Here is a 17,677-nt window from a genome sequence, read left to right on the forward strand (position 1 = left end):
AATAAGAGATTTTTTTCCTTTCTCTTGCTTGGAGATAATCCGATCTCTTCCAGCCTATTGCTCAGGCCTCTACCTTTCCTTCCTTCCTTCCTTCCTTCCTTCCTTCCTTCCTTCCTTCCTTCCATCCATCCATCCATCCATCCATCCATATCTGTCTGTCTGTCTGTCTGTTTATCATTATCTATTTATCCTTATCATCCATCCATCCATCCATCCATCCATCCATCCATCCATCCATCCATATCTGTCTGTCTGTCTAGCTAGCTAGCATTATCATCTATCTATCCACTATCATTCATCCATCCATATCAGTGTGTCTATCATCTATCTATCATCTGTCTATCTATCTATCTATCTATCTATCTATCTATCTATCTATCTATCTATCTATCTATCTATTTATCATCCATGTCTGCCTGTCTGCCTGCCTGTCTATCATCTATCTATCTATCTATCTATCTATCTATCTATCTATCTATCTATCTATCTATCTATCTATCATTTTGTTGTGCATTATTTGTCATTAAATACATACACTTCAATGGACTCACGGACCAGAGTAAGAGATCTATTTTGCACCCACCCAGAAGCAGAATAAAGAGATATTCTTGCTAATATACAATGTCCAGCCAATGGGAAACAGCTAGAGTTGGCCACCGACTTCAAGGATATTCATTCTCCACAAGACCATACGAGACTTTCTATTCAAACCTCCCCAGAGGGGGTGGCAGGAAATGTCCCATCTAGTATAAAAACCCGAGTTCCGTAAATATGTAAATAAAAAAATGAAAGCTGTGTGGTATTTCAGACCCAAAGGCCAAATGATGCTTCAGAGTGTATGGGGCCATGAAGAAAATACTGGTCTGCTATTCCATAAAGTGAATGTATCTTTCCTGGAGATCATGCTGAGTGGAGTTGCAAAGTTGCAGAAAGATGGTATCAGGGCAGGCTCTCACAGGTTCTGGAGAACCAGTAGTGGAAATTTTGAGTAGGTCAGAGAACCAGCAAATACCACCTCTGGCTGGCCCCAGAGTGGGGTGGGAATAGAGATTTTGCAGTATCCTTCCCCTGGAGTTGGGTGGGAATGGGGATTTTGCAGTATCCTTCCCCTGGAGTGGGATGGGAATGGAGATTTTGCAGTATCTTTCCCCTGCCACACCCACCAAGCCACACCCAACCAAGCCACACCACGCCCACCAAGCCACGCCCATAGAACCGGTAGTAAAAAAAAAATTGAATTCCACCACTGGATGCTATGTGACCTGGTGTCTGTGTGTCTGTGTACACCTTAGACCAGAGGTCTTCAAACTTGGCAGCTTTAAGACTTGTGGACTTCAACTCCCAGAATTCTCCAGCCAGCTGGCTGGAGAATTCTGGGAGTTGAAGTCCACAAGTCTTAAAGCTGCCAAGTTTGAAGACCTCTGCCTTAGACTCTGGAGCAGTTTTCTCCCTTTGTATCCCAACCCGCTAAAGGCTTATCTTGAGACACTACCAAAGATTAGTGACGAGATTCTATTAAGAAGAAGGACAAGTCAAATGGAAGCCAACCAACCAATTGAAAAAGCGCCCACAGCTTTCCACATGATGTCCTATGCTTATTTTCCCGGTCCATTAATGGCTAAGTACATGATCAACAGCAATTTAAAATGCTAGCGGTACACATTATCTTGAGAGCAAAGCAAACAGCAAAATTGCATTTGTGGTTCTAGGATTCAACTGCAAAGCATCCATGCACAAGGAGAAAGTGAGAAGTCTGCGCTCAAACAGGAGGGAACAGTGGAAGAACAAAGCTTTGATAGCACACAAAACAAATTTCTTGGAGCCTGGGTGGAGCTGGTTTAAGTTTGTTAGGGAGGACTTCGACTCCCAGAATTCCCTAGCCGGCAAATGGGAATTGAAGTCCACACATCTTCAAGTGGCTAAGGTTGAGAAACATCGATCTGGAATGAACATTGATGGGAGTTGCAGTCCATAGGTCTTAAAATGGCCAAGTCCTAAAAAAATATTGGTTGTAATGTATATTGTTTATCTTCATTACAGAGGCAAGATACAGTAGGTTTTTTTGGAGCCTCTACTAATGATTGGAGGGAATGAGATAGCTACTACTGGATATCCCTCCCTCCAGGGGTGGGCTGCTAGGGGTTCGAAGAGGTTTGGGAGAACCTCTAGCTAAGATTCTGTGCAGTTTGGAGAACCGCCCACTTCTGGCTGGCCCCACCCATCCACCCTGCCCCTCCCAGGAGTCCCCACATCGCCCGTTTTGGATACAGGTAATTGCAGGGCGCGCGTGGAGGCTCGGGGAGGGTGAAAAACAGGCCTACCGGAAGTTCAGGAAGCACCTCTGGAGCCTGGGGAGGTTGTTTTCGCCCTAGTTTTAACCAGGAAGTAACCCATTTTTGACCCTTTGCGCATGTGCAGAGGGTCAAAATCGAACGTGATGATGGCACACGCACTTCCGAATTGATAGGGAAGGTAAGTAGATTTCACCCCTGCTGTGGGCCTCGACACATTAAGATGGCTCCACCATTTTGGTTAATATTTACTCTCTCCTGTGGCGGGGGTAGTTTGTATTTTTAATGGTTCTTTTTAATAATTTTGTATCTACGTTTATGGCTTTGTTTTAAGGGTGGCAGGCCGCCCAAAGTCACTTCATATGAAATGGATAGCCATTTAATTTGCTCACTAACTAACTAAATAAATGTGAACTGTTCAGGCAGAGTCCAGTCTAAATGAATGCAATAAAGCATTCATTTGAAAAACAAATGTTTCTAAAAGGTCAAAGAGGAAAAGAAAAAAGAAAAGGGAAGGGAAGGGAAGGGAAGGGAAGGGAAGGGAAGGAAAGGAAAGGAAAGGGAAGGGAAGGGAAGGGAAGGGAAGGGAAGGGAAGGGAAGGGAAGGGAAGGGAAGGGAAGGGAAGGGAAGGGAAGGAAAGGAAAGGAAAGGAAAGGAGGAAAGGAGGAAAGGAGGAAAGGAGGAAAGGAGGAAAAGGAAAAGGAAAAGGAAAAGGAAAAGGAAAAGGAAAAGGAAAAGGAAAAGGAAAAGGAAAAGGAAGGGAAGGGAAGGAAAAAAGAAAGTAGGAAAAGAAAAAGGGAAGGGAAGGGAAGGGAAGGGAAGGGAAGGAAAAAGGAAAGTAGGAAAAGGAAGGGAAAGGAAGGGAAGGGAAAGGAAAAGGAAAGTAGGAAAAGGAAAAGGAAAAGGGAAGGGAAGGAAAGGAAAAGGAAAGTAGGAAAAGGAAAAGGAATGGGAAGAAAAAGGAAAGTAGGAAAAGGAAAAGGGAAGGAAAGAAAAGGAAAGGAAAGGAAAAAGGAAAGTAGGAAAAGGAAAAGGAAAAGGAAGGGGAGGAAAAAGGAAAGTAGGAAAAGGAAAAGGAAAGGGGAAGGGAAGGAAAGGAAAAAGGAAAGTAGGAAAAGGAAACGGAAGGGAAGGAAAAAGGAAAATAGGAAAAGGAAAAGGGAAGGGAAGGGAAGGAAAGGAAAGGAAAAAGGAAAGTAGGAAAAGGAAAAGGAAGGGAAGGGAAGGAAAGGGAAGGGAAGGAAAGGAAAGCCACTGGCACTGGCACTGGCACTGCATTTCTAAGCAGACATGTTAGACCTGGATAAACCTCACCCACATATGCCGAACTCTTTGTGTATAACAAAAAGACTGTTCCAAATACGGCAGTGTTTATCCAAGGACAAAGTGGATTAAACTAGACCCATGACGGGAGAAGAGGATAATCCCAATTCCATCAATTTTGCTCATAAAGACTGAAAACTCGAGGAACAATTATAGAAGGGCCTACTGCTTAGTGCCGTGGAACATATTTCGTGCTGCCTGGGATTCCAAATTAAATCCGGGTCTTAAGGAAAGTCTCAGCTTGGAGAAGAGACTGTAAAACGTTGCATTTACGGAGGACCAAAAAAAAAAAAAAAATATCCGAGTTGAAATGGATCGAAGGAACGATTCAGTTCAGGCTGAACTTCAAAGTTCTCCACAAAAGTTTGCCTTTGCTTAGTGCACTACCGGGGCAGTGGGTGGGTGGGAGTAAAGCCACTTATTTCTGCAAACACCACTCCACTAATTTGTAATGGGCCCCAAAGAATTGTGGTAGTATCCATGCAATTCTTATGCAACTAATCTGGAGTAATTGTAACGGCATCTACTGACTGAAATGACATCTACTTAATCCAGTTTCTGACTTCCCACAAATGCACAACCAGATTGTTCTGACCCAGCTCCCCAAACACGGTAAACCCGCTGTAGTTGAAGCTATGTTTCCTTTATTAGGAGCGCCAGCAGCCCCGGCAAAAAGTTTCTCTCTCACTGCAGGTTAACAAGTCTGTCCGGCAGGGGAGATGAATAGTTGTCTGCCACATCTATTCATCTCCGCTCCCCGCCTTTTATCCCCAGAGCTAGGGTGGGGCTTCACTAGCAGCGGTGGCTCTTCCTTCTCAAGGACCGGCCCATAGATTTCCACTGCTCTCCTCTCCACTGCCTTCTGCACATCTGCGCCTCAGGCACTGGACCCAGCTGTTCCTCCTCTTCCTCATCAGCCACCTTCAGACCTGGGGACTGTTTAACTCTCCATCTGAGGGCTGATGGACGGCCCAGGCTCCGCCTCTGTCTCTATCTCTGACCGCTCCATTCCCTCTTCCCCCTCGGAGCTCTCAGGTTGCTTTGTTGCTAACCCTGACTCCCACGCCTCTTCCTCATCTGATTTGGCTGCTGGAGGGGCTGGCCGCCAACAGGCCACAACACAGATGCTTCTAAACCAAAATGAGGACTTCTTGGACAACACGTTTCTCCTTTTGTCTTCTCCACAACTACCAATATATTTCCATACTTTCCATCATTTCTCTCCTCCCTCAGTCTTCCAAAGCAGTTTTAAACCAGCCCGTAACCATCTTCACATTCCCTCTTCTCAACTCTGAGAAGCAACTGAACTTCTAAGAAAGGAAGAAGCTAGGACAGAGGACAGACCTTCCATGGGTCTCGTAGGACCCAAGTGCAAAACGTTGCTACAATGCCAAATAGTCTGCATTAGCTAGTAATTAATTCAGTTCCCAGATGATGTCATGTGATCTGATAGACTTTTGAACGGGTGGACAGATTTCAAGTGGAAGTGGCCAAAGATAGCTTGCCTTTGAACTATTCCTTCATCTCCTACAGCAGCGTTTCCCAACTATGGCCTTTATAAGATGTGTGGACTTCAACTCCCAGAATTCCTCGGCCATCTTGAGTGATTCAGATTACGCTAGCTGGGGAATTCTGGAAGTTGAAGTTCACGCATCTTAAACTCGCCACATTGTCCTTCGGTGTTGCCCTTTGACAGCGGTAACCTGTCATACCAACAGACTCTGCTATAAGTTCCTGAGCCAACGAGTTTGCACAGTTCCATGTACAATAAAAGAAAATCAGTTGATTTCAGAGCTCCAAATAAACTTCTATTGTTCAGAAGGAGACCCCATTTTTAACCTCATTCCAGGTTGCCTTTTTTTGACCTGCTAAATTATCCCTCTAGAGTCTAAGCTTTGTCCCCTCATGAAAAAAAGGACTGATAATTAATTATACGGTGTTTCTTTCAACATGCGATACTTTGGTTCTTTGCTGGACCTTCCCCGTTACTATTGTATTTCTGGCTCCCTGACCTTTGTTGGGATAATTGCCAAAATCACAAACACATACAGAGCAAGAGAGAGAGAGAGAGCGAGAGAGAGAGGGAGGGAGGGAAAGGGAGGGAGAGAGAAAGAGAGACAATGTGTGTGTGAGAGAGAAGGAGACAGAGAAAGACAGAGACAGAGACAGAGAGAAAGAGAGAGATGGAAAGTGTATGTGTATGTGTGAGCAAGAAAGAGACAAGAGAGGCAGAGAGAGAGAGAGAGAGAAAGGCAGAGAAAGGGAGAAAGAGAGGGAGAGAGAGAAAGAGAGAAATGTGTGGGTGTGAGAGAAAGAGACGAGAGAGAGAGTAAAAGAGAGATGGAAAGAGTGTGTGTATGAGAGAGAAAGAGGAGAGCGAGAGGGAGAGGAAAGAGAAATGTGTGAGTGGGTGTGAGAGAGAGATATGGAAATAGTGTACGTATGAGAGAGAGAGAAAGAGAAAGAGAGAAATGTGTGGTTGTGAGAGAAAGAGACAAGAGAGAGAGTGAGAGAGAGATGGAAAGAGTGTGTGTATGAGAGAGAAAGAGGAGAGAGAGTGGGGAGAGGGAAATGTGTGGGGGTGCATGAGAGAGAAAGACAAGAGAGAAAGAGATGAGAGAAGAGAGAGAGGGAGAGGGAGAGGGGGAGAGAGAGAGAGAGAGAGAGAAAAAAGAGAGAGGCACAGAATTCAATACATTGCAATTCTCTTGAAAGAGGATGTATGGAGGAACGAGCGTGCTCCGAGTGTCAGGGATGATACAAATCAAAGCCAAAAGGGTCACGACAAGAAAAGCATTTGACAAAATTAAAGCAAGCAAACAAAAACCCACAGAGAAGGACCAAAAAGGTTAGCACGGGTAGCAACGAACAGCAAAGCACAGGGATGTCTTATATTTTAAATGCTGTTACAACATGTGAGCTCTATCAAGCATTAGCCACCGTCTTGCAAAGCAGAAATCAAAGTGTTACATGCACCAAGCGGATGGCCGTAAAATGAGCTATGCAGCAAAAACACGGTAGCTCTCCAAGCATCGCCAAGAGGATGTAGAAAAAGAAAACCCGATGCATTTTACAGTCTCGACATGGTGGATATAAGTTCTGGCCGCGATGCGCGAGAAAAAAAAATTGGCATCGATTAGCCATATCCTCGGTGACAGCCGCTTGACAGAGGATGTTTATGTCATTGAAGGATATACAGGTAGTCCTCGACTTACAACCACAATGAAGCCCCAAATCTCTGCTGCTAAGTGAGACAGTCAGTTTTTTGCTCCACATTGCGCCCCTTTCTTGCCACAGTTGCTAAGCGACCCGATTGTTAAGCGAACTTGGTTTCTCCGTTGACTTTGCTTGTCAGAAGGTCGCAAAAAAGGGATCATGTGACACCCCTATTGACCGTCATCAATAGGAGTCCGTTGCCGAGCGGGATGAATATTGATCACATGACCGTGGGGATGTGGCCAATGGACGTCAGTGTGAAAATCGGTCATAAGTCAATGTGCAAAGGGAAGGTGCGGGAATTCTAACTTCAAACGGCCAGTTAACGGGCCGCTGTAAGTCGAGGACTACGTGCATTCGGAAGAAAACTTTGGAGAACGATCGGACGACGTCTCGCAGAAACGTATATGCACCATGGTTCTCTCCCAACCAACCATAAAATGCAAAAAAGGGTGATGGGTGTAGAAGAAGAATACGAAAGAAACCGAAACCAACCTTGGAGAAATATCACATCCTTGCTGCATAAAGGCACCCAGGGAAAACCACAGGCTGTTAAATATTCCAAATTCATTGGGCGGATCTGGTGGGCTTTGAGGATCCCGAGGTTCTTCCTGGTTGTCTTCCAAATGCCACTCGTAAGGACTGAATCGGCTGACTAAAAAGAGAACTACGCTGACGCCAATGTATGCAAAGACTATACACATCCAAATTTCATAGGCCAAAGGATCCAGAAAGGAGAAGACCCCCGGTTTAGATTTCTGGGGCTTCTTGATCATGATAGAAATGCCCAAGCTCATAAAAGGTTTGGAAAAATCTATGACTTCTTCTCGGACCAGGGTTATGGTCAATGGGGCAACGGCTATATCTGCTCTCTGGAAAGACAGAACACAGACATAAAAAAAAAAGAAGAAGAAGAGAAAATTACAGCAAGATATCTTTCTTTCAACATAACAACAGTCCTCACCTCTCTGATCATGGGATTCCTCATCAGCTCTTAGCATATTTTACCTCACGGGGGAAGCTGCTCTGGCTTGGTTGACCATCTGCGGTTCTTTATGCTTCCTGCTTTTGGAGGAGACCCAAGTACTCTATGGGTCTCTGGCAGATTTGCAGGCAGTATGTTCTACTCCAGTGATAGACTGGCCAGATCAAAGATCTAAGTGTTGTGGCCCGCCAGCAGCCAGCAGAGCTGGCAGCAGATTCGGACAGTGGGGAGGTTGGGGAGGAACATGGGCCAGTCCTGGAGTCTGGGGAAGGCTCTGAGGAGAGCTCTGCATTGGAGGCAGAGAGGGATCCAGGGCCGTATGACAGGTATCAGCTGCCTTCGGAGTCAGACATCAGTGAGGCAGACAAACAGCTGGAGCCTGTTCCCAGTGTGCGCATGCGCAGAGTTGCCAGACGAAAGGAACAGCTAAAGAACAAGGGTTGACTTGGGAGTAAGGCCACAGGTAGACAATGAAGGGCCCCTCCCAGAGGGAATAAAAGAGGAGCAAAAGGGGAGTGGCGTTTGCAGGAGACAATGAGTTCATTCCTGCATTCTTGCCAAGTATTGCGGCATCTGAAAGATATCAGCCTGGCCACTCTCCAAGCCTGATAAAAGTCGGTAATTGTGAACTATCTGGAAAGACTGTGGGAGAGGAAAGACTTCGCTGGAGAAGAGAATTCACTGTAAATTAAATAAAAGGGGTTTATCGGGATGAGGACTTGGCTTCGTGCTGCTGAGGAAGCCTAGGTTAGAATGCTAAAAAGCAGGAAAAGAAGAGGTGGCCATGTTCCTGCCCCTTGTTGTATGCTTCCCAAACATGGCAGGGTTTTTTTTTAGAGACCAACAATTCCAGAGGGCTGGAGGAGTCCTTAGCTTCATCCAATAACGCTCTTCTTGTGGTCTCGTCTTGAGCCCACTGCAGAAAAATGAAGATGGGGGGAGGGGGGGAGGACTCAACCTTAAAATCACCTAGGGCTGAAGATAAGCAGTTTTAGGAAGTGGAAGTGGCAATGGAGGCTGCATAACCTCGGAGTTACAGTTATGTAACTGAGAAAGCCAGCTCCACCAATTCCCTTTATCATACTGCAACAATAAATTGATGTTATTTATTTATGACAGTTATATAGCCACCCATCTCATGCTTGTGACTCTCTGGGTGATGCACGCAGAGGTGGGATTCACATACTGTAGCAACCGGTTCGCCCAGCACCGGAAACGTGCATGTGTGTGGCATCACAAAACATAGCAATTCGCTTGTGCGCTCCGTTCGCACATGCGTATGGCATCAAAAACACAGCGATATAGGACAGGATTGCACCCAGGCAGGTGGGCAGGCCCAGGCCCACCCGCAATTCACCACTACCGGTTCGTCTGAACCGGCTGAATACCACCTCTGGATGCACACAAATAAAAAACACAGAGCCAAGCAACCAACATAATTTAAACACATCCGTACATATCCAAAATAGCTCCCAGAGAAAATCTAGGGAAATTCTAATTCTGGCTGTGAGGGAAGTACAGAGTAAAAAACTTCTTTTGCTCAGGATCTGAGTATCAATGATATGGATTCAATTCATGTCTTCTGGCTATGTGGCTTGGCGGTAGCTTGTTTTACAGTGCTGTCAAATCTAGGACAGATGAGAGGAAAAAATGGATTGTGTACCTATTCCACTTGGTTGTTCTTGGGTGGACATGTTATACCAGAAACTGGGGTAGAATGTAGCCTGGATCCCAAGAGGCAGGGGCTGCATTCCAGAGGAACCAAGAGACGATGAAGTTTAAATAATTTGGTTGGAGGAAGAGAGTTAAGGCAGCTCCTCCCTAGAAAATTTTCACCTCAGATCTTTAATGATACAAGTAGTTTGCTTTAGTCTGGCAAGATTCTGTCTACAGGTGAGCAACAATAAAGGAACTTGTCTAGAAGAATCTCGGTATGTCTTTCTTGATTTTTTTGAGCCCGACAGAAGCCGAATTTCTTCAGATCTGTCACCCCATGTTTGCTAGCAGAACTGGTGTCAATCATTTTGCTACACAAGGCATGTCAGAAGAAAGGTTTTGGAAGAAACACCCTGATCCTTGCTTTTAACTTTAGTAGTACATTTCTAAGTTCTGGAGATGGACCCCAAGTGCATTGCCAATGAACCGTATATTAGTCTGATCAAAATGTTTAATCTTCAAAACGTATTGTATTGAGTTTATTATAAAGGCATTGCCTTTCTTCTTTCCAGGGAATTTCCATATGGCATTCTTTCATCTTTTGCTGGGGTGGGGCAACGGGGAACTCTTGGGCAAAGATTGTGTGTGTTTTGGAATTTAATGCTGAGTAAAACTCCTGATGTATCCAGCTTCCATTTTATCTCAGAAAACATTTCTAGTCCCAATGGCCGAGAAGATAAGAGATGAACATATCTGAGAAAAATAATAATAAGAAGGATGTTTTGATGGTGGGTCAACAAATATTATTTTGAGGATCCACCCTGCTGCTTCCTTTTTCCCCTTTCGAGAACCAGGAAGAAGAGTTGAGTGGATTAGTTGACTGTCTTGAATTAAAAGCCGCAAGAACCTCGTTTGATCGCTTTATAAACCGGTCTGTACTAAACATAAGATCGAATCTATCAGGAGGCTCTGGACCAATAGCCCTTATTGATGCCTCAGCTCCCAAAAATTTTGCAGAAACTTTGCAAACCCTTTTGCAAGTTTCTACCCTAGGTAATTAGCCCAACTTTCTACAATAGCACCTAAGCAGATGTAAAAAATATTGGATGATGAGGTTGAAACTATATATATATTTTTTTCCTCAATTGGACTTCACTAGTTCCTGTTCCGGGCAGTGGTGGGATTCAGCCAGTTCTGTCCGGATCTCGCGAACTGGTAGTGGCAACTATGGGAGGCTCTGCCTGGATGTAATGTGTGATCACTGCGCATGTGTAGAAGGCCATGTGCATACACAGAGGTGGTGCTTGCTCTCACATTTGCGAAATGGTAAGGAAGGCAAGTGAATCCCACCTCTGGTTCTGGACATCTTACCTGCCCCATGTGGATTTTGCAAACTGTGGGCTTTCCTATTTTATGCCTTTTGTTTTTAAGCAAATGGCCACGTATAAGTAAACATCATTCATTTATGTTTTCCTTTCCTTGGCCATTCCCAGTTCAAGAAACGTACGAAAAATCGTTAGCTTAGTTAAAAGCATCAGGTTTTCTGCTCGGTTCAGCAAAACTTGGCAAGGCTACTTATAAGCGTTTGGCAATTTTCTGGTCCCCATAGAGAGAGATAGAGAGAGAGATAGAGGAGTGCACTCATGCTTGGGCTCTAAGTAAGGCATTCCAGAATCAGCCTTCTGAGCTGGACTGATCTCAAAAGATGTCATGAGAGTTTGGGCCGGAGCCAAATCACTCTATGAAACTTTGGCATTTGTACAAAAGTTTAGTTAGCGATAAACTCTTCCTTCTCCATTCACAGGATACATCTGCTGCAGATCAAAATATCTCAGACGATATCACGAGTTGGATCGTAAGAGCAGCATGTGCTTAGCTATCTTCCAAGGAAGATTAAAAAGGGACCAGTACCAACAGGCAATTGAAGTTTTCAAAACTTGAAGGTGAGATTTAAATCTGGCTGCATCTAACTTTTTGAATGACATGCTCTAAAACTTAGTGGGGGGGGGGAGATTTGAATGGTGCCCTTGCAGAAACAAAACTAGTTTGAACTATTTCATTGAAAACTATTAGCTACTGTTCCACCATTAAAAGCTGATGACAGCCAGACTGTGGAACAACTCAAAGACATAATGTAAAATCAGAAGATGTGGAGAAACCTGGCCCATAGAATAGCCAAGAGTTGGACATGACTAATGGATAACATTGTCAGCAGCAGCAGGTACAATTCCTTATCTGAGTATTTAGCAATTTAGCAATTTATTTAGCAATCGGAAATGATAAGCTGGTGGCAATTTGGAGAAGAGTCCAGGGAGCCATAGGCTAAGCTCTCAGGAGGCACTTCGAGTTCTACACACCTTTTTGTTGTTATGATTTTTCCTTGAATGGATAACTGTACCATGTTTCCCCGAAAATAAGACCCTGTCTTATATTTTTTTTGAACCCTGAAATAAGTGCTCGGCCTTATTGCCATGCGTTCAAAAGCCCGATTGGACTTATTATCAGGGGATGTCTTATTTTGGGGGAAACAGGGTAGCAAATGGAAGGAGTGCCGATTGGAACTGAATGGACATTAAAAAAATATATAAATGGACACAATAGAAATCATTCTCACCAGCTGAATTCATTTGCATCAAGTTATTTCATTTACATAATTGTGGTCAATCATCTGGACTGCTTCAAATGTAACAGCCTTTAGTTTGGGGAATTGGCAGTTAGGCTGGAAGGAGGGGTCAAGCGAGGGCCTAGCTTAGAGTCCTCGTGAAGCTGCAAGTGGCATTTACTTGTCCTCTCCCCAAATCCAGGAAGTCTTATCGGGTCATGACCACGGGAAGGCAAACAGTCTCAGGAGATTGTTTAACATAGTTTATAAACCATAAAATGGTGAAGGGCATAAAACTGAGCTCTCACTGAAGACCAAAGCCAGCCATATTTCCCCATATCTTGTATCCTTGTAGGCAACTGGAGGAAGAGACTAGGTGAAGGTGGGTGAGAAGATACGGTTCAAGAACCAGGGTGTTGCTTTTTTTCTATCCCTATGATGGGGAAAAAGGGGTTATCTATCATATACAGCAGTGGTGAAATCCTCTGTGGATCGCCACCGGTTCTCTGCCAGCGCATGCGTGCCGCGTGCCAAATGCACACTGCACACGCACATGTGCAACATGCGCCAAAAGCACGCTGAGCACACATGCGCAGTACACACCAAACACGTGCTTCACTTGGAAAAAGAAGACTTCCCTTGGTAAGTAGAACAGCAAGGGGGGGGGACAGCTGTGCTGTGTGAATAATAATATAATATAATATAATATAATGTAATGTAATGTAATGTAATGTAATGTAATGTAATGTAATGTAATGTAATGTAATATAATATAATTAATATAATATAATATAATATAATATAATATAATATAATATAATATAATATAATATAATATAATATAATATAAACCACGCAGCACAGCTGATTGTCGGAAATACCGGTTTGCCGGAACCGGTAGATTTTTAACTACCGGTTTGCCCGAACCGGAGCAAACCGGTAGCACTTCACCCCTGTTATACAGATAACTAAGCTCCCTCCCCACCCTATTTTATTTATTTACTTATTTGATGGCTTTGAGTCAGTCATGATTATGGGGGACTGCTTGGCTAAGTCTTTGCAGTTTTCTAGGCAAGAAATTCAGAAGTGGTCTGCCCTTGTCTATGTCCTAGGGCTGAAAGAGAGGGACTGGTCCAAGAAGAAACCCAGCTAACTTTCATGACTAAGGTGAGACTAGAACTCACCATCTCCTGGTGATTGGCCTAAAGTCACCCAACTAATTTTCATGCCCACAGTGAGACTAGAACTCACAAGTTCCTGATGATTGGCCCAAAGTCCCCAAAACTGGTTTTCATGCCTAAGGCGGGACTAGAACTCACTGCCTCCTGGTTTCTAGCCTAGTGCCTCAACCACTAAACCAGATTGGCTCTGTGGCTCTGTAGCTACGGTGACATATATTTGGTTGCAACACGGCTTTGCTAAAGGGTACATCAATGGAACTTAAATCAGACCTTCCTGTTGGATAAAGGCAATGTTAACACCAACAACAACCAATTAAGCAGAAGCTTCTCTGCTGAATTTAGCTTGTTAGAGTATTGGGTTGTGAAGTTTAGTTTAGCTTTCCTCTATGCCGTGAATATTTTTGGCAAGCTACAGCATATCAAAGTAATGCAAATTACACACAGAAGGGGGGAAAGGGAATAATTCTTTTTTTTTTGCTTCAGCTAAAGAAAAAAAGCTTTCTGTTTTATTATTAGAGAAACTGCATTTGTATGACCTAACTTAACACTAAAAATAATTAAATATCCTATAAATATCACTCTACTTTGGGCAGGCCTAACACTAATCATAATAATAATAATAATTTATTGCATTTATATGGTGCCTGGCTTCCAGTGATTCTGGGTGGTTAGAAATGAATGAACAGAGAAGATGTTCTATTAAATACTTTCACTGAGCGACAATCTCTTCTTGTTGATCGTACATCTGAATCAAGATACAGAGGATCAGCTGTGCTTTGCCATGCAAAGTCTACTCGATAAAATGGGACTTCTTTCTTAGTCAACACAGATACAAGATCTGTTAGGATATTAAATTTAGTAGCTGGAACAGTAAAGTGTACAATGGGCCAGAAGACGCAATTGTAGTTGGTTGATTGGAGAGCGCTGGCTCCTGCGTGAGGCAATCTACGCTATGATTGGTTACTATGGGTGTAAAGGGGGAGTTTCCCTTTTTTCCCGCCTTTTTCCTTCTGGGTGCTCTGCATGCTGCTTGTGATTTACCTCATGACTGTGTTCCTGACTATCTCATCTACTGAGAATAGGAATGTTAAATATATTGATTTAATATAAAACCACAAGCTTTGTGTCAGTCTCTCTGATGTCATTTGGACAGCGCTGTGCAGTTGCCTGACACAGATCCAACAAAACCACTTTCCAGGAATGCCCGAAAAATATGGAGGTGGCCTGAAAAAATATGGCGTCACCTGAATAGAACCCAGACAGGCCATGGCAAGAGTTTAAGGCAAAGCTCTTTAAGTGGGGAAAGGCCAAGAGCCTGCAATGTGACTGTGGTGCAACGGAAACTTTAGGATATTGAATTTGGTAGCTGGAGCAGTAAAGAACACACAGTTGTATTTGGTTAGTTAGTTGCATGAGGCAAGCTACGCTATGATTGGCTGTTGTGGGTGTAAAGGGGCAGTTTCCCTTTCCCCCCGCCTTTTTCTTCTGTGGTGCTCTGTATGCTGTTTGATTTACCTCACGACATTCCTGTGCTCTTGACTAACTGGTCTGCTGTAAATATGAATGTTAAATATACTGATTTATATAAAACGCCAAGTTTTGCGTCAGTGACTCCAGCTTCATTTGGACAGCTGCCACACAATTTCTCGACAAGATCTGATTGCATGCCTGTTCTAAAGCACTCTGCGGATTTTTTCAAAGGCTGTGATGATTGAACGACAGTCTATGAAGACACGGCTTCCTGATGTCTACACCAAAACAATCTGAATGGTGACATTCGGTACAGAGAGGAATTGCTTTTTCACACTGAGCGGGAACATTTACATCACAAAGACACCAGGTGTCTTACAAATCCTTGCTGGGAGAGATCAAGCTCATATCACTCATCCACAATTTACTATGTCACATTCTTTGAGGTTAAAAATCGGGCCAAATATTAGTCGGCACATTAACCCAAAGCCTAAGATACAGCATTGACTTCTCCTCCAATTATTTTAATTCCTCAAGAGCTCAGATGGCAAGGCAACAAGCCCGCTTTTGCTTAACCTAACATCAACATCCTTGTAATGTTAAAGCATCACTCGTGTTCTGTACCCTGCCTTTACAATAAGCATCTGTTTCTTTCATGTGAGAACCGTTTTAACAATGCTAAGAATATATTTTTTTTATGACAGAGTTTTCTGCTTGATGCAAATACCCTATATTTTGGCGCTGAAAATGCCAGGAGGGGAACCTCAAGCTATGCTATCAAATGCATTTCTGTGGGAAGGATTGAGCCTTCTTTTAGAAATCAAAACCAACCCAAAGATGAATAGGAATGCCACAAAGCTGTGGAAAGTCTGAACAAAGATTCTAAAGAGACGTTATTCTTCTGTCACTCACACTTAAACAATGCCAAGAGCTCTTTAAGGGGAAGAGAAAACAAGGCACAATTAATAGAGAAGAATATAGGAAGGTGGGAGTAAGCTACGGCCTTCTCAAAATTCTACATTTCATGTTTCAGCTGCCCACCGATGGCCAACTCCATTCCTTCACCGCCGATGAAACAGTGAGATGTCAGATCACAAAATCTCCTATTCTCACCATTAATTCTTAGAATGATAAAGGGAGCTGCTACAAAGAGAATTTTCACTCTCAGAGTTCCTTGAGGGCAGCCATGAAGAGGAAATTCTTGCTAGAATTCCCATCATTTCCTGGGGCAATGACTTCTGATAGGAATTTGAACTCTTCAGGGACACGATTAAATGGTTTTCAGCAAACCTGCTTGTTTGAGTTGATTGACATCATTAACTGATGAACAGTTGAACATCACAAAGCTAAGGACACCCATAAGGATGTGTATCATCTCCCTATTTGGACAGCCAACATAGTTTATCTACTTGGATGTTGTTGGATATTCTTGCAGGATATTGTACATATAAGCAGCTTTGCCAAGGAAGACAGATGGAGAGGAGATCTGCTTAACTTTGGTGAGATGGTCATAAGGCAGGGGTGAAATGCTCCTGGTTTAGTCCGGTTCACCCGAACCGGTAGTAAAAAGGCTATTGGTTCGCTGAACCAGTAGTAAAAAAAATATATATATAAAAAGTTATGACGATCAGGTGAGCATTTAGCATTTTTTTTACTACTGGTTCTCCAGAACCAGTAGTTAAAAATACTTTAAAAAGTAAAAAAAAAAAAAGTTCTGAAGCTTGTGTGTTGGTCACCTGATCGTTGGAATTTTTTTTTTTTACTTTTTAGGCATCTTTTTACTTTTTTTATTACTGGTTCTCCAGAACCGATAGTAAGAATGCTTTAAAAAAGTAAAAGAAAATGCTCCGACGATCACAGCTGTGCCACGCGATCGTCAGAGGCTTTTTAAAAAAACTTTTAAACGCATTTTTTTTACATACAGCCTATTCGGCTGAATAGGTTTTAAAAAAATGCTTTTAAAAGTAAAAAAAAAAAAAAAAGGCTCCGAAGATTGTGTGCCACAGCTGATCACACACACACACACACACCCATGCGCTTATCCCGTGCTTCCTTCTGGCATGTACTGCGTGCACACGTGTGTGCATTTGTGCCCCTCACATTTGGTGCATGGTGCACACTGCCCATGAGTGTGCGCACCTTGTGTTTAGCACTCAGCATGCATGCACAGCCAAAAAAAACGGTACTAAACCAGTTCAGATTTCAACACTGTCATAAGACAAATGAGTAGCAGAACCACAACATATAAGGACTTACCCCATACACCAGCTCACCCACCATGCCATTCCACATTTTAGTCTCGGGGTCCTTTGCTCCATACTTCCCATCAGGAACAATGGACAGGACATATTTAATCCCGACATGTTTTGCAATTTCGTAAGCGAGATCAACACAATAGCCTTCGTATTTTTCATTCCCTTCCTTCTGGTCAGGAGACTGCTTGCGCATCACGTAAGGGGCTTCCTGGAAAATGACACCAGGAGAAAATAAGTTAGAAGGAGGGGATGCCTTCAAATGCATAAACAGTAGAGTGAATGGGGAGAAATCCCAACCAAAGAAGCTGGAAGAACCTAGAACTAAGAAGAAATTTCCTGGCAGGGAGAACAATTAATCAGTGGAACAGCTTGCCTCTTGAAATTGTGCGTGTTCTATCGCTGGAAGTTTTCATGAAGAGATAGGACAGCCATTTTGTTCAGAATGGCATAAGGTGCTCGAGCAGGGGATTGAATTAAAAGACCTCCTCCAAGGGCCCTTGCAGACCTATGATTTTAATAGCAATAGCACTTAGATTTATATACCGCTTCATAGTACTTTACAGCCCTCTCTAAGCAGTTTACAGAATCAGCATCTTGCCCCCAACAATCTGGGTTCTCATTTTACCGACCTTGGAAGGATGGAAGGCTGGGTCAGACTTGAGCCGGTCAGGATTGAACTCCTGGCAATGGGCAGAGT

At 43.4% G+C, this 17,677-nt stretch overlaps 1 protein-coding gene across 1 annotated transcript in view; it reads right to left on the reverse strand.

Moving 5' to 3' along the window:
• GRIA3 (glutamate ionotropic receptor AMPA type subunit 3) overlaps positions 1 to 17,677 on the reverse strand; it is a 160,391-nt gene that overhangs the window by 43,718 nt on the left and 98,996 nt on the right. Inside the window, exons 9-10 of the mRNA XM_070952128.1 lie at positions 16,982 to 17,188; positions 7,327 to 7,703 (exon numbers count right to left, since the gene is read on the reverse strand). Of these exons, the coding sequence (XP_070808229.1) occupies positions 7,327 to 7,703; positions 16,982 to 17,188 (584 nt within the window). The remainder of the gene's footprint in view (positions 1 to 7,326; positions 7,704 to 16,981; positions 17,189 to 17,677) is intronic.

This window comes from Pituophis catenifer, unplaced genomic scaffold, assembly GCF_029215685.1.
Source record: "Pituophis catenifer annectens isolate HBS135680 unplaced genomic scaffold, rPitCat1.0.hap2 SCAF_11, whole genome shotgun sequence".
In the NCBI taxonomy this organism is placed as follows: Eukaryota; Metazoa; Chordata; class Lepidosauria; order Squamata; family Colubridae; genus Pituophis; species Pituophis catenifer.